General features: G+C 42.9%; 1 protein-coding gene across 3 annotated transcripts in view; it reads right to left on the bottom strand.

Annotated features, from left to right (window-relative positions):
* Nucleotides 1-18,341, bottom strand: part of LOC127446743 (ephrin type-A receptor 3-like) — a 168,008-nt gene that overhangs the window by 48,016 nt on the left and 101,651 nt on the right. For all 3 annotated transcript variants that reach the window (XM_051707911.1, XM_051707910.1, XM_051707912.1), the window contains exon 6: nt 13,502-13,626. In XM_051707911.1, coding sequence (XP_051563871.1) covers nt 13,502-13,626 — 125 coding nt within the window. The remainder of the gene's footprint in view (nt 1-13,501; nt 13,627-18,341) is intronic.

Genomic DNA, 18,341 nt, shown 5'->3' with positions numbered 1-18,341 from the left:
TGGATCCCGACACAGACCAAAACCGAACCAGACAGGAAGTCAGGATCTAGAAACCGTGCTCCCGACATGAAACAAGACAGACTAAAGAGCGCATGGCAGGGAATACAACTGAAACTGTGCGTTCACACAAAGACAGGCAACAAAACACAAGACAGATGTGGGACGATAATGCCATGGTCCTGTCAGACAAAAATCCTGACTGACAGAGTGACAGGACCTTGACAGAAATTTCAAATGTCATGACTGTTTGATATTTTATGGTGCTGCTGTGATTGAGTGAACAGTTTAATATATTTGGATACAATGTGTCAGATGTGTGTTTTGTGGAAACCCTTAAATTGTTTTATAATGTTGTGGAGCTTGTACATTCTCTTCCAATTGAGTTTAAAATATGGCTGTATTTCAGGGGCTGCACAATGTTTGCCAATCATAACAATGGGCGTTTTATGTTGAAGTTTTAAGGAGGCGCTGAGGCCAAAACTGAGCGTTTTAGACAGAAGGCCAAAGACAGGGTGGAAAATGATCATATATTACTAAATTAAGACTGTTTTGGTGAAAAAACAACAACTTTACTAACATTATCAGTGGACCTCAGGGAAGAAAATACAATTATATATATACTGTATATAAAAAAAAGAGTATGTCATGACCCCTTTCACTCTACTTGCTAACCCAAAGCCCAACCCTAAACCTAACCATCAGTGGAGTAAAAAAGTACTTGTAGAGCGGAAATGCAACCTCTGAATCACACACAACATTGTTTATCTGAACACGATTACTTCCTGGTTTACATTGGACCAGAACCCATGTCTCAGAGGTTGCTCATGTAACACGCTATAAGTAGTGCACAGGAAAAGATAACCACCATTGAACTGATGCAAAAATGTCGGATGGGAGAATTCATCAGTATTTTGGCAGAATGGAACTGATTTCAGGGTAACAGAATATATGTTACAACAGTGCTTTTCAGTGTTTTTCAATCATGTTTTTTTTTTTTTTTTGCAAACAATATATAAATCACAAATATTTAATTATAATATAGTTTTACCAGTGCCTGATTTTTGGGAGACCTCTTAAAAGCATGAAATGGACTTATATTGTCCCTGCAGCTGCCTTTGATGTCACAGCTCACGACAGTCGCTATTGAAGATCTTGGGATGTTGTGTGTACTTTTGGTGCCATCAGCCAATCAGTGTCATCATTACATCATTTTCCTTCAGCTCCAGAGTGATTTGGCACCAAAAAAAAAAACCTGGATGCGGAACTGAATGCCAATGAGCGGATTTCAATTTGTGTACTGCAGCAGCCGAGCAACTGCTATTGAGATGAATGGCAATGCTAACAGATAGCTTTCTCCAGAAATAACAGACCTCCTTGGTAAACAGTAATATCATCTGTAGATTTGTATATCTACCACAGTTCTATAAATACAGTGGGACGACGACTGACACAACCTATCATGGAAAGAAACATACTTATGTTGTAGCGAGACTTTAGTGGAAACCCAGTGACTAATGCAAACATCACATTAGATCTGGATCTGCGACAATCATTTCTAGTTTCTGAACAAAGAAAAAAAGCCATTTGAAATCTCTAGACTTTAAATGCAAAAGCCACAAATGGAGTGCATCAGGTTTTATGGTTGGAGGAGCCCTTTAATAAAAAATCACTCTCAATGTCTGTCTGGGAACACGAAACCAATACCTTGCGCCGTATTGTATGCATCTTTGTTTGAGTCATAAATCTTTTCGCAGGTTGTCAACTGGATCAACTGGAAATCATATACAGGTGTGTCTTAAGTTTTCCTGCAAAAAATATTCTTACCATATGTCCTCAGTCTGCATCAGCCACCTCCCGTTGCTGGAGGTTGACAAGGCGTGCAATTGTTACTTTCGACAAGTGTGCTATTGGTGGAATTTAATATGCTTGTCATGTTCTACTTTGACAGTCTAAATATTGCAATCTGGGCTTACAGCCTTCCTCTCTGCTAAAGAAAAAAAAATCTGTAAATATGAAATGAGTTTCCCAAGCATTCCTTCCTTCCAAGCTTAAGTAGAAATAAACATTCTCAAATACACTCCTAGATCAATATGATAAATGGACAAACTAGTTACAAATGTGTATTCCCACCATTTCTGCTTGCATTAAGACCATTAAAAAGCTCTATCTGTCAATAACTGCAATTTTAAAGGATTGCCAAAAAGACGAGAGCGATCGGGATGCTGTAACTTCAGGGAAATATGAGCCAGATTGCTCAACTATTTAGAGATGCTTGAATTGTGAGGCTCTTTCCTCTTTCATAGCATTGTTAATTTGATATATACACACAAAGAGTGGAGTATTTCCCCTCTGGCATATAATCAAAAAGAGATTTATTTTAAGTGAAGCAACATGGACCTCTTGGATCAACAGACTGGATAACACATTCTCACAGGAGCTGCATCACATGTTACTGTGTGCGTCTTGATATGTTTTTGAGAATTCATTAAGCAATGTTTGTTTGATTTTGTGATATACAGCATTATTCAGTGTAAACATTATGGTGTTTTTTGAACTTGGTCTCTTTTATGAAGTTTATATGTTAAAGTCTGTTTGCGTTCCTGGGGCCAGTGCATCAATGAGTCCAGTAAGAAGATTTGGGGCCCCCTTTCCTTTTTAGTATGTGTGTCGGTGTGTGTTTTGTAGGGGTCAAGGTGGTTTGTTATCCTCTGCCAGCCTAGATCAAGGGGCACCATAGGTCTTACCGAGGGTGTCCTTGGCTTTTCCACATGGCAGAATTAGTTGTGTAGGATTTGGGCGACTCCAGCTATGCTTGATGAAGCAATAGCTCACAAGGTTGTGTAATTAACAGAAATCAATGGACAGAAGGACTAGGTTTCATTGTGAGAGGGGAACACTATGCCACCCAGGGTCAAATGAGACATGGAGGATTTCAGAATCCCCGTGTGTACCTGTGCCAGACAGTGAAAATAGCCCATGATGAGCTGCCTTTTGCTTGCAAATCAGGGGATTAAAGCCTAGCAAAAGCATTTCCAATGGTGGAGATTTGGGCCTCACAGATCACAGAGAAAGGTTCTCTGTAGGATGCACAGGGGTCCCCCAAATCTTACCGAATTATTATTATTTATTTTCTTTTTTTATTATTATTATTTTTTTTTTTGGCCAAGAGATGCATCTGGATTAAATGTAAATACTGAACACATTCTGAGAAGGCAACTCAGTTTAAGAGAGTTGAACGTCTGGCCTAAAAAGCTCAGCTCATAAAGTTGAAACATGAAAAGGCTCCAACTTTCTGGGAGTGAATTAAACAAATCTTAATGCCAGCTCATTCTGTGCTAAATTTCATATGACAAATCTGAGGCACAATCATTGGCCATAGGGTTGTCACCATTCCAAAATTTCCACCATAATTAAAATAAAATAATATGTTATTAAACACAATACTTTATTTAATTATTAAAGTGAAATATTAAAGGTGCTGTAAGTGATTTCAGTCATTCTACTTCCTCTTTTCCAAACTCGAAAGATACCAAAATGAGCTTTATTAAGAGCAGAAACGGCTGTTAAAAATAACAGTATTAAAAAGCACTCTCAACTGACAACTGTTATAAACAACATGGCATAAAAATGCATTATGCACCAATAATTCACTGTAACTACAATACTATGAGAACATGCAAAATAATTGACAGGCAGAAAGCGTCATTGTCCGTGGATCGTGGACACATTTTTGTTTGCTGTTTACAGAGTCTAGAGCTGTCACAGAGATTGGTGAGATATCTCAGGACACTTCTTTCATTAATATTTTTAAGGGAGTAGGGACATATTTTGCATATCTTTCCATGGAAAAATTGCTTACAGCACCTTTAATATTAATTAAGGCTGTCAATTTAACGTGTTAATTCAGTGCGATTAATTATTTAAAACAATTAACACTATTTATCAAGCCTCTGTAATTAAGAATTTTCCTACCAACGAAGCAATTCAAGCTTGAAGTGCCACCTCCATGTTTTTGCGAGTCTCGGTCAGCAAGGGGCAAGCTGCAGCTGTACAGTCAAGAGCAGTGATTAATTTTCTCTTTTTCTTGTCATTTTTATAATAATAATAATTTTTAAAAAAATCAAATAATTCTTATATTATAAATATTATAATATTTAATATCATCAACATATTAACAGCAGTAGGTCAACTACATTTCCACTGCAAGGCCCTAATGCAAAGATAAAGTATTTTGCTACAAATCTGATTATTGTATCATCTGTTTACATTCACTGAAAACAAACTGAATGTGTTTACATTACTACCTCGCCAAGACCAGCATTTTGCCCAAGACGTTCTTTTGAACGTATCACACACAGCCACATTACACTCATTAAACTCAAAGAGCATGTGAGCACGTATGCACATGACCATTCAAAAGCAGCCACCTGTCAGTCAGACGGAACATTGGTATCGACTTGGATACATATTTAATTGGCAGTATAAACCCTCTCTCAATAGAACAGGGTTAAATCCATTTATTTTGTAAAAGACTGTACAGACGATATGTAATAAATCCACAGTTAAGCCCAAAAGCCCTGTCAAAATTACTTAAGAAAAAAATGCTTAGTGTGACATAATTGTGCAAGACTTTGGATCATACAAAGAAAACACAGGCCAAAATGAGCTGCTGATAAACTGTGGTATAGAACATTGGCATGAGCTGCAATTTTATATTTACAAGACCTTTTTGTCATGAAGATGAACCATGTCTTGGAGACAACTAAATCCTTTCTACAATTTCAATGTGTCTGTCTCTGTGTGGTCATACAGTCAAGCCGTTTCCCCACTAAGCTATGGAATGTTTGTTCTGCCAGAAGAATTCTGGATGGTTGCCACTGGAGACTGTTCTAGGGCTTTCTTTGCGCCCTTAGATCCACTGCCAGTTTAGGAGAAAAGACTCCTACAATGTCAGGGCCAGTATTGGGGAATAACTAGCAAAATGTAGCGACTCTAATTTTAACTATTTTTTTTTTTTTTCAGTAGCATTACAGTAGTGCAGCTATTTTCAAAACTTTTCCCAGTAACAAGCTACTTTTTCCAACAAGGTGTGGTGTAGCACTACAACACACACTCAGGTCTATAATCAAGCGAGCCAAGTAAATGACCCTTTTGACCATCCCGGTCTCATGACAAGTCATAATACTGTATATAGTCATTAGACTATGTTGGTGTATCCTAGTTTTTGATGGTTTAAAATATTAGTATAAGTTTTTAGTATAAAGTATTTAGCATAATTTACCTGTCACCCTAATTGAGATTTTTAATTCATTCAACAACCCTTATATTCCATTTTGTATGTGTAAACATGGAATTATCAAATCAAACAAAAGTTAAGTATGGAGTACCACAGGGATCAGTTTTAGGGCCTCAGATTTTCTCCTTATACTTGCTTCCCCTGGGAGATATTATCAGGAATTATGGAATAAGTTTCCACTGTTATGCCAATGAAACTTTATATTTCTTCGAAACCCAATGAAAATTCACAATTCTCCAAATTAGCAGAGTGTATCAATGAAATCAAAGATTGGATGGACAGAAATTTCCTTCTGCTCAATTCTGATAAAACAGAGGTACTAATTATTGGACCAAAAACCTCTAAAAAATAAGCCGCTAAAATATAATTTGACTCTCGATGGATGTACTGTTACGTCATCTTCTACAGCCAAGAACTTAGGTGTTATATTTGATACCAATCCGTCCTTTGAAAATCAAATTTCCAATGCTTGTAGAACAGCATTCTTCCAAAATGCAGCAGCCAGAGTGCTGACTAGAATCAAGAAATATGATCATATTAGCTCCATTTTATCGTCGTTACATTGGCTACCTGTTCAATTTCGTATTAATTTTAAAATTCTATTAACTTAATACAAAGCTTTGAATGGTCTAGCTCCACAGTACTTAAGTAACCACTTAAGTGATTCATATCCCAAGGTTACCAGAGCCGGCCAGATCCAGCTCCGTTCCTGCTTGATGTTGGACTCCACTGCTACGTGTCTCTGAGTGATGACGACTAAATGCAGCCGGTGGTAGCAGAAATCACTTCAGTCTTTTACGACATACTTCAGAGGATGAACTGATACCAACTCCAAATGTAAGATATCGGATATTTCATATGCCACTGCCTGAACCTTGGATTTAGGATGGACCCCACCGAACCTCACTGAAATGGCCTACGATGCACCTCATTGATCTCTGCCTGCATCACATTTGTCTATTGATGGACTACACTCTTGAAATGGAATACAAAGACTATCATTTAATTGCCAACAAAAGCCTTCATCAGCCAAATAACAAAAGACAATGCATCTATGTGAACTTATGCAGTTAATCCAGGATGGACTTCAAAGACATTAGTCATTAATCTTACAGTTCATAAAAAATATTTTTTTAAACACTGGACCTTAACACTTACTTAGTTAACAAATTTTAAATCATGACTTGCACTGCACACAGATAACGTCCTGGTTACTTGCGTAACCTCCATTCCCTGATGGAGGGAACAAGACGTTGTGTCAATGTAGTGACACTAGGGGTCACTCTTGGGAGCCCAAGACACCTCTGGTCTTTGATAAAAGGCCAATGAAAATTGGCAAGTGGTATTTGCATTCCACTCCCCCGGACATACGGGTATAAAAGTAGCTGGTATGTAACCACTCATTCAGGTTTTGTGCTGAGGAGCCGAGACAAGGTCCCGGCCATTTCAGCGGGTAGTTCAGCGTTGTGGCAGGAGGGACACAACATCTCGTTCCCTCCATCAGGTAACGGAGGTTACGCAAGTAACCAGGACGTTCCCTATCTGTCACTCACTCGACGTTGTGTCGATGTAGTGACACTAGGGGTCCCAATACGAAACGCCGCAACTGGCTGAACTGTGTTACGTGAACTGGTGGTGTGTGATGGGTAGACCACTGTGTGCCTCATAGCCAGCGCACCAGGCTGACGCGTAACCTCCCCCAATACTGTTATGAGTGTCAAACGGCCCTTTGGGGACAAGTCGACAGCCCAAAAGATAGAGACAGGCTAGCCCAGTCGTGGCCTCTTATCATCTTTTTTTCCTCTCCCCCCAAAAAAAGGAATTAACTGACTGGGGCCACCAGGTCTAGTCAGGGGGGGTGTCACTCCCAAGGGGAAAACTCCACAGAGACCACACCCCACCCAAAGGGGGGGGGTATTTTGAGTGGAAATACATCACATGGTCTTGCCGAGCTTTGTCAGAAGTATGTCATGTGGAGAAGTCCCATGGTAGTGCCCAAGGAAGATGCAGTTTACCAACAGGGAAACGAATTAGCGGAAGATATACGTCGCATGGGGTTACCTACGGGGAACCACCATATGCGGAGCACCTACCCCAGTACAGGGCTTAGATAGCACATATACTGAGCCAGCAGCAAGTTTCTCCGCAAACTCGTCTGCCACAGGGCTCAGAGGAAATCAACCAGGGAACACAGTTTGTGAACACTACTGGGAGTCAACAGCGCATGTCTTCAGCTCAGGGGAGGTGAAAGGCACTATGCGCAAGCGATACACCCAACCAGCTCTCCCGGACTTACCTGCTTGTGCGTGCCACTACACGGGACGAAACCGGTTCCACCCGGAGACTGTAGAACCTCGCAAAGTTGTTGGGTGTTGCCCAGCCCGCTGCTTTGCAAATGTCTGTTAGAGAGGCGCCACTGGTCAAGGCCTAGGAGGCCGCTACACCCCTGGTAGAATGGGCTCATAGCCCTACCGGGGGCGGCACGTCCTGGGCGTGATATGCCATTTTTATGGCATCAATGAGTCAGTGGGCGATCCTCTGCTTGGAGACAGCGCTTCCTTTCCGCTGTCCACCAAAGCAGACAAAGAGCTGCTCAGAGACTCTAAAGCTCTGTGTGCGATCCAATAGATGCGTAAAGCGTGCACCGGACGCTGCAATGTCAGGTCTGGGTCTGCCTCCTCCTGGGGCAGCGCTTGCAGGTTCACCACCTGGTCCCTAAAAGGGGTCGTGGGAACCTTGGGCACATAGCCCGGTCGGGGTCTCAGGATCACGTGAGAGTAGCCCGGACCGAACTCCAGGCACGTTCGCTGACAGAGAACGCTTGCAGGTCTCCAACCCTCTTGATGGAAGTAAGCGCAGTCAGGAGGGCAGTCTTCAAAGAGAGTTCCTTAAGCTCAGCTGACTGCAAGGGCTCAAAGGGGGCCCTCTGTAGACCCTGAAGAACTACAGAGAGGTCCCATGAGGGAACGAGGCATGGTCTGAAGGGATTCAACCTCCTGGTGCCTCTCAGGGACCTGATGATCAGGTCGTGCTTCCCTAAGGACTTAGCGTCCACTATGTCGTGGTGTGCCGCTATAGCGGCTACATACACCTTCAAGGTGGAAGGGGACAGCCGCCCTTCCAACCTCTCCTGCAGGAAGGAAAGCACTGATCCGACTATGCATCTCTGGGGGTCTTCGCGTTGGGAAGAACACCACTTAGCGAACAGATGACACTTAAAGGCATACAGGTGCCTCATAGAGGGGGCCCTAGCCTGAGTGATCGTGTCTACCACCACGGGTGGTAGACCGCTTAAGTTTTCAGCGTCCCATCCAGGGGTCAGACATGGAGATTCCAGAGGTCTGGTCGTGGGTGCCAGATGGTGCCCCATCCCTGAGAAAGAAGGTCCTTCCTCAGGGGAATTTGCCGGGGGGGGGGGCTGTCGCGAGGAGCGTGAGGTCCGAGAACCACGTCTGGGTGGGCCAGTAGGGTGCTGGATGACCTGCTCCTCATCCTCCCTGACCTTGCACAGGGTCTGTGCAAGTAGGCTCACTGGGGGAAATGCATATTTGCGAAGTCCAGGGGGCCAGCTGTGTGCCAGCGCGTGTGAGAGATGTGCCTCGGTCTGGGCATACCAGAGCGGGCAGTGTTAGGATTCTTGGGAGGCAAACAGGTCTACCTGTGCCTGCCCGAATCCACTCCAAATCAGCTGGACCACCTGAGGGTGGAGTCTCCACTCTCTCCTGAGGGTAACCTGCCGTGACAGCGCATCCGCTGCAGTGTTGAGGTTGCCCAGTATGTGAGTGGCTCACAGCGACTTGAGGTGCTGCTGACTCCAGAGGAGGAGACGGCGGGCGAGTTGTGACATACAACGGGAGCGCAGACCGCCTTGACGGTTGACATATGCTACCGTTGCCGTGTTGTCTGTCCCAACTAACACATGCTTGCCCTGGATACCTCCGCAGTGTGAGCAGAATTGCCAGCAACTCGAGGCAGTTGATGTGCCAATGCAGCTGCGGGCCCATCCATAAGCCGGCGGCTGCATGCCCATTGCATACAGTGCCCCAGCCCATTTTGGAGGCGTCTGTCGTAACCACGATGTGCCTGGAGACCTGCTCTAGGGGAAGGCCTGCCCGTAGAAACGTGAGGTCGGTCCAAGGGCTGAAGAGGCGGTGTCAGATCGGCCTGATGGCCACGCGATGTGTCCCGCAGTGCCATGCCCATCTCGGGACTCGAGTCTGAAGCCAGTGCTGAAGTGGTCTCATATGCATCAACCCAAGCGGAGTGGCCAACGCTGAGGATGCCGTATGCCCCAGGAGCCTCTGAAACATTTTCAGTGGAACCGCTGTCTTCTGTCTGAACGCCTTCAAACAGGTCAGCACCAACTGTGCACGCTCGTTTGTGAGGCGCGCCATCAACGAGACTGAGTCCAACTCCAAGCAGAGAAAAGAGATGCTCTGAACCGGGTTGACCCAAAGCCCCAGTCAGCTGAGGTGCGAGAGCACCAGGTCCCTGTGTGCACACAACACATCCCGAGAGTGAGCTAGGATTAGCCAATCGTTGAGATAATTGAGGATGTGAATGCCCAGTTCCCTTAGCAGGGCAAGGGCTGCTTCTGAGGCATGAGCCTGAGGTGCCACGCCATGTTGTGGCCGTGCTGAGTTCAGGGACATCAAAGCACTTACCTGGCTCCTTGTGACCACCCCCGGAACAGCCTGGGACGGGGGAAGAAGAGGCCTGTCTTCGTGACCTGTGGAGACTGTCACATCGGGGTGGATTTGTGCCACAGCTGGACACGCAGGGGCAGGGAGACTGCCGCTGGAGCGCCAAACCTGCCAAAATGGAATGGTGGACGGTGGTCGTGATGACGACCGTCCACACCGGGTATGTGACCCAGGGAACAAGGAAACCGCTCTTTTGCTGATCTGTTGGATACCGCAGCCACTTGGGCATGCGGTGAAATTAAATGAAAAGGCAACAAAAGATTGTCCTCCCGGCCCTCCACCGGGGGATGGAGTGGTCTGCTTACCAGCTCCAAGGCAGCGGGTTTTGTCGTCCCTGGGTCACCCATCTCAAGGGCGCTTCGAAGCCTTTCTTTGGTTCTTGGCGGCCGGCCGTGAGACCGGTGGCGTCTTCTTCCTGCGGTGGGCTCCACGCCAGGGCCGGGCGGGCTGTGTCGGAGCCGGTGCAGTCACCGCAGGGGGATGCCTTTGGTGATGAGCAGGCGGGGTGCGGTATCTTGAGCCGCGCCAGGGCAGGATGTGCCGTATAGCCTCTATCTGCTGCTTCACCGTCGAGAACTGCTGGGTAAAGTCCTCAACGGTGTTGTCAAATAGGCCAACCTGGGAAATGGGGGCAGTAAGGAACTGTGCCTTGTCGGCCTCTCCCATCGCGACCAGGTTGAGCCAAAGGTGGCGCTCCTGGACCACCATGGTGGACATCACCCACCCGAGAGACCGCGCTGTGACCTTCGTCGCCCGGAGAGCGAGGTCGGTTGCCAAGTGCAGCTCCTGCATCAAATCTGGTGCGGAACTACCCTCATGCAGTTCCTTTAGCGCCTTTGCTTGGCGTGCAGGGCAGAGGTGGCTTGTCCAGCGGCACTGTAAGCTTTGGCCGTCAGGGACGACACAAACCTACAGGCCTTGGACGAGAGCTTTGGGCTCCTGCGCCAGGTGGCGGCGCTCTGTGGGCATAGGTGCACCATGAGCGCCTTATCTACCAGGGGAATCGCAGAATAGCCCCTGGCCACCTCACCATCGAGGGTAGGGAGGCCGGGGGACCTGAAAGATCGGGACCGGGCAGTAAAAGTTGCCTCCCACAACCTTGTGCACTTCTGGGAAGAAAGCAACTGGAGCGGGGCGTGGCGTGGCGTGGCTGTGAGCGGCGCCGCGAGCCCAGGAACCAATCATCGAGCCGCGAGGGTTCAGGGGAGAGTGGAGGGTTCCACTCTAGCCCGACGCTCACGGCTGCCCGGGAAAGCATGTCCATCATTTACGCGTCAGCCTGTGACTGGGCGACCATACCCTAGTGGATGAGCCCGCTCTCCAATGCTGCGCTCAAGAGCTCATCAGCTTCGTGGGCTCCGAACAAGAGGTCGAACTCGCCGTGAGACGAGCCAGCGGACTCATCTGGAAGCCCGATCGGGGCAGACTAGCGTGCTGGGGAATGGGAGGTCCGTGGGGGGATACCCGGTGGAGGTGGTCCCATTGGGGTCCCCAAATTGCCCCCAGTGCTAGCCATGCTGGCCTCATACCCATAGGTAGAAGGACCGTGGCAGGGAGCAGAAGCCGCGACCGCAACGTTGCCATGGTCATGTTCTCACTATGAGTACATGATCCATCCACGAGCGCTGTCTCCACGTGAGTCGTGCCCAGACATGAAAGACAGCGATCGTGACTGTCAGAAGTTGAGAGATAACGACCGTAACCAGGAATAACACACAAACGGAAAGGCATCTTTAAAAAGACGCGTCTTTAAAAAGACGTTCCGTGTGTGCTGCTCTTTTAGAGAAATATACTCTTTTAGAAAAATATACTCTCTTATTTCTGCCGAAGCGCCCAGGGGCATTCTCTGCAGTGCACCAGTGCAGAGGAGGGAGAAGCCGCTGAAATGCGCCGTCAGATCCAGCAGAGGTGAATGAACAGTCAGCTCAGTAAACATTGACCATTCGGCTTCGAAGAGAAAATCTGAATGAGTGGTTGCATACCAGCTCCTTTTATACCCGTATGTCCGGGGGAGTGGTATGCAAATACCACTCACCAATTTTCATTGGCCTTTTATCAAAGACGAGAGGTGTCTCGGGCTCCCAAGAGTGACCCCTAGTGTCACTACATCGACACAACGTCGAGTGAGTGACAGATAGGGAACTAATATAAGCATTATATTCATGTTGTTTAGCCAGAGGGGAACTGGCTCCCACAGTGAGCCTAGTTTCTCCCAAGGTTATTTTTCTCCATTAACCAACATCTTTTGGAGTTTTGTGTTCCTTGCCACAGTCCCCTTCAGCTTGCTCACAGGGGTTCTAAATACAATTATTATTTATTACATTTTTATACACATTTTACAATCATATTTAATCAAACTACACAATGATCACTGTAAAACATTATAGATACCACAGTTTCATTTATTTCTTTTTTGTTAATGCATGATTTCCTGTAAAGCTGCTTTGAAATGATGTGTGTTGTGAAAAGCGCTATACAAATAAAAATGACTTGACATTAAACTAACTAATGCAATGAACTTAAATATATTAATTTATACTTATAATCAATGACTTTAGGCTAAAAGTTTTATATTGTACCACCATTTCTGATTCAATTACATCATTTGCAATGCTTCAAGGGATGAGTAATTCATTGACTCATAAATTAATATATGTTCACAGTCTTCTATTTTCCAATTTACATTTCATATTTAGCTTCAAATGATACTTTGTCATATTAAGAATATTTTAAATACTTATGGAGTACATAAATGACCAAAGTTCAGCCATGAAACTCTACATGGAGCAAGCTGATAGGTTCTTTGACTTGTGTGGTTAGCTCAAATGTGACATGTTAAGCCACTCGCAAGGTGGTCCTTTGACCTGTAATCCGGTAGCCAATAAATTTGTGTCTCTCCCTTTATCTAACATTTAAATGGCTCACTTTTGCAGATAAGCTGGTTTCTTTCCAGTTTCTCTTAAACCCACCTCCACTTCAGCTCCACTTGTCTAGATCACCTACATGGGGATTGTATTTATGTCTATTTGTGCAGCAGCAGCATTTCCACCTGCTAACACAGGATGCCTGTGTATGTTCTAGAGGTATCAAGTCTCCGTACTTGCACTGCAGCAGCATTAGCAGATCTAGTCCACCAAGACCAATATCCTATCAATATGTCATACCACCATTACCATGCTAAACCTTTCTGAGAGTTGACATGACTGAATTGGGAAAAATACATCCGGAACCAAGACCACTGAAAAAGTGGGTGGTCACTATTGCAGTCTATTACAGGCCAACATTACTTTCAAAGCAGAAAGACTCTTATATTTTACCTCTAATATTAAATGAAGACAAATCAACTAATAACCTGAAATTGCTTCCAGGTATGCGTATGTACAATATGTGCACTCTGGACCAGGAGTCCTAAAAAGGCCATATTAAAGGACAAAGTGGTGAATTTGTATTAAAATGCTAATGTTGTGGTGCCCAGAGCAAGTGAAAATTAAATTGCCCCCACCTTCTCATAGTACTTGACCTCGTAGTCCAAAATGATACCATTGGGTCTTTCTGGCTCCAACCAAGACAGAGAGATGCTGTTTCGTGATGTTCTGTCCTTCCTGATTACAGTTACTGAAGATGGGGCTGTACAGAAAGAGACAGACAGAAAGAGAGAGGGGCAAACACAAATCGAAAAAAGCAGATTAGCTGCTTGCACTTGGGCTGTGATGGTACTACAAGCACATAAAGCCACAGGTCAAAGGAAGTTCAGCTGGCATTTTCATCAAACAATTTGCATCCTGTGAACTGGTTCCTGTTGACCTAATTGAGTTTGCTCTCCACTGGGGGCCGGTTTAAAAGTTGGGAAAGTTTGGGGATTGAAAGACAAATTGACGCAGTCAATGTGTGCTCAAGTTGTATTAGGCAAAGACTGGTACTTCTCTGTCCTGCAAACAGTGGGCAATGTCTTTTCAAGTTAATACTGCTGACAAGTGTTATTATAAGTAACGAAAACTACAATGAATTCTAAATTAAAACATTTTAACTTAATAATTTTGTTGTAGGTTTTTGACCAAATTTGAAACCTTTATGAAAACTAAAATGCTATATTAAAACATTTTAACTTATCATCTCAAAACACACACGCACACACACACACACACACACACACACACACACACACAAAAACAGAAAATACATTTTAATGACTACAAACTAACTTAAAAAATATATAATAAAATGTCCAAAAATTTATTTTAGTTGTAGTTTTTTGACATAGTATAAAATTTGAAACCTTTACATCCTACATTTATTATAAACATGAAAATGCCACTAGATTAATTAATTAATTAATTAAGATTGTGATAATCCTGAGCAATTTAACAGCTTTAAATATTTTTAAATTATATTTGTTTATTATGTTTATGCATTAACTTCATTCCTAAAATACTCAAACTACAATAAAAACTAAATAAATACTGAAAAATGTAAACTAGTATAAAAACCTAAAAAGGTAAAGCTAAACTAAAACTAAGAATAACAGAGTGAAAACTATTGAAAACTAAACTAAACTGAAAGGACAAATTGAAAATTAAATAATGAAAAATACAATACTAGAATAACCCTGCTATAAGCATCCAGCTCTAATGTCTGCCTCGGCTCTGGCATTTCACATCGTCTCAATCTGTGATCGTAATTCAAGTCAGAGCTCGGTCTCTATGCCTAGCACTCTTGTGTTTCTTTTTCCAATTTTACAGCTCTCTTTAATTGCGAGGCAGCACTGAGGCCATGGAAGCATCTAACTTGCCCGCGTTTTAATTTTATTAGACCACAGGAAAAAACATGTTTTTCTTTGAAATGTTCGAGCTTTTCTTGATTGTGATTATACGGTTTCAAAAGACTTCTTTTCCCCTGGAAGTCTTTTTTCTTCTTTTCGTCTTTTGCTAATGAATCCAGATGGGCACAGTCTGTTTCAGTTTGCAGTCCCCTCCACAATCCCCTTCCCTACGGCACTCTGATAGGGGAGCTATTATTGAAGTTTTATAGTGGCCATAGTTTATGGAAGCGATGATTTATAATGTCTGGACAGCAGGCTCATTTGACACTGTGTATCTTTCTTTGCCTTGTTCGTGTGAAAACATCACCTCCATCTTAAAGCCAAAAGGAAAGCATCTGCCCAGTAGGAAAAAAAAAAAAAAAAAGAAGAAGAAGAAGAAGAAGAAAAAGCTGGTTTTTTAGTTTTAAAGGTGTTTTGGGGACTTGTTTGTTGGTGAGGCCAGGGGACCAGTATGCTTACCAGCTAACCAAAAAAAATATATATTATATATTTGTTTTTTGTTTTTGTATTTTTAGGGAGTTTCTACAAACCTCAAAAACGAAAACAACTTTTTGATTGTAGTGAGCCTTGTGAGCTGCCTATGTAGGTATTATTTTAAGGCACCATAATTATAATAATAATAATAGCATAATTATGCTGCCTTCTAAGATACCTTCTTTTGGGCAACATTCTAAGGCAGCATCACATGTATTCTTCACAGAGAAAGCAGTCCCATATGCTAATGCATTGCAAAGCAAAATAAATGCTGATTATACTAATTATTCATTCAGTATAAAAAAAGCAATAAAAATACTTAAAAATGCAACATGCTTGGCAACATGCTAATGCCAAACCATATTAAAATGAATTGCAAGTCGAATATTCTGAGGGCTTAATGTAAGGAGAACTAATTGTGTGGTGCACAGAGTTGCTGCCTAGGTACAGTGTTCCAAATCAGTAACTTATGAGGTTCCATAATAGTTTGAAAGCTGCCTATGTAGCTCTTTGGATCTTTCTTAGCTATCTCTGTGCGAACAGATCACCTCAATCGTAATACCAAAAAGTAAACCATCAGTTCAAACCTCTCAAATGAAAGCAGAAAAACAAAGAACCATTCGATTATACGGTATGTGGGAAACTGCAAGAATATTCAGTTACTTAAAATGCAGAGAGGAGGCCACCTAGCTGTTCAGCAACATTCTGCTTGAAACCACAACCTCTGAAGTGGACTGAATTCAGAGTGCAGCATTTACAGGTGTGGCTGACAATAATACTCCAGCTCTCTCACACAAGTATGCTGGAGAGTACAGACATAAACATTTGTAAACAATTGTAGTGAAGTGGTGATGAGATAATGACACTCTGCAGAACATGTTTCCAAATTTCCTCCACATGGCTCTGCGGATGTGGGACAGAGACTCAGCATGGCATTCATGTCGGTGCCCTTCTTTCTCCCCAGTAACTCTCCACGAAAACACTCCAAAATGACCACAGCAACATATCTCAATAATCTAAAACGAGTCATGGAAAACCCTCTTTAATGCCAGGTTCAGCTAAACACTTCCGAGCAGCAGTGAGCTGAATGTTCAAATTGGGCAAAGTTACTTGTCAGTTTGCTGGTTATTTTGTTAGAAACTGCAATATATACTGTACATGGTTTGAGTCGAATTGTAAGAGTGATAATATGCCCTTTACTATAAAAGAGAATCTTTGTTGTGCATCGATAACCGTGTTTTCCTGTGGAAAATTTACTATTAAAGGTTTATCAAGGAAGTTCGTTGTCTTTTCTCTATGTGGCGACACAGATGTGGAATATTCCTCACATTAAGCTACCAAAGCTGAAATTATAAGGTACAAAATTACGATGTGTCTTCTTCTTGTATTTATGCCCCTTTCACACATACAGCGTTTTCCAGAAAAGTTACTGCAATTTTCATGTTTGTGGTCATGTGTGAACACAACCTTTTTGAAAATACTGGTAAATCTTGCTCTGCCAGTTTCCCTAAATGAGAAGTTCTATCATAAGTACCTATTGGTATGTGTGGACAGCCCATGTGGTACATGTACCAGTATTGGTAACCCAACGATTTTGAAAGGGGCTACTTCTCATCTCATGATGCTGCAAGCGACATAATGACCTGGGTTTGTCACAAATATGCAAAGAATAAACATCCCATTGTTAAAAGGACAAATATATATTTTTAATAAAAAATAATGCAAAATACAGTTTTATGGTGAGAAATATTCATGGCTGGTAAATGTCATAATTCACATGGCATTGGTGGGTTTAGCAGTTTATTTTGGGCCCTGACAGGGACTGAAATCACAATTATTTAAGTACTTTTCACAAAGCACTAAATTACTTTAACTAACTACTGTATCTACTAAGCAAACACAGTAACAATTCCCAGATAAAGCAAGTCATGATGAAAGTAATGACTTGTTATGACTGTTAAGTGAAGAACCACTTCGAACAAATCAGTGAGTGACCAATTCAGACCAATTCAAACTCATATGAATATTTTTTCCCAATAAAAAAAGAAAAGAACTGGCTATGACTTGCTCATGTTGGCTCATTTGTTTGTAATTGGTATTTTCCATTCACTTTGTATGTTTAGTATTCCATCCACATTCGATGGAACAATGCATATGTTCAAAACCGTTAACAGAACCAAACGGCATGAATATATATATATATATATATATATATATATATATATATATATATATATAATAGAACTGGTTCTGATTGAAAACAAGCTTTTGTTTCCCAAGCCTAGGTCCTGGCAACACTCTGTATTGCTAAAAGTTAGGTCACAATTTCTTTTGGGTTCTCCTTTCCAAGTGTCTTTACTGAAAACCTCCACCCCATCCTGGCAGGAATGAGAGGCCAGTTGAAGCTTATCTGAGGCACCCTGTTAAAATGGCGGAACTGTCAGGTCTCAACACCAGCGTTTTACAGCTCTGAGGAGGTTGAGAGCCAAGCGGAGAGCACTGTCCTAACATAGAGGTCAGCTTGCGTTTTTGCAAATGCTGGCTCTGTTTAGATGGAGTGGACTGAACTGAAAACCCTCTGATCCCCTCGTAAACATGCTCTCTGCAGGCCTGACTGGACTGGCCATTGACACATCTATTTCCTCATTCTGCTCTCATTTTATAGGACAGTAAAGGGAGCTGGATTATTTGTCTAAGAGCAAGAGTACAGAAGTAGTGAGAGGGGTCATGATCCTCCTTGTTTTAGTTTCTGAAAGAACCCGAATTAACATACCAAATAGAAAAGCCAGAAAATGAGGGTGTATTAGCCAAGTGCTGTCTCTACGCAATTGGAATGAATACCATTGCAGTGCAATTGCTTGGGGAGTGCTTAAGTCAAAAAATGCTTCTTTGCATGCTTATGTGGAGAGAAAATGAATAAGACTTGTGAGTGGGAGTGTGTATGTTTGTCTAAAGGGATTAATTAACTATTAAAGGGTAATAAAATGAGTTCAGATATACTATAAAAATGTATATAGAGGACACCGAAAGACAGTAATATACTGTATTG

The sequence above is a fragment of the Myxocyprinus asiaticus genome, chromosome 10 (assembly GCF_019703515.2).
Source record: "Myxocyprinus asiaticus isolate MX2 ecotype Aquarium Trade chromosome 10, UBuf_Myxa_2, whole genome shotgun sequence".
Classification (NCBI taxonomy): domain Eukaryota; kingdom Metazoa; phylum Chordata; class Actinopteri; order Cypriniformes; family Catostomidae; genus Myxocyprinus; species Myxocyprinus asiaticus.
Note: the sequence above shows the minus strand (reverse complement) of the source record. Positions and strands in the feature narration are given on the sequence as shown.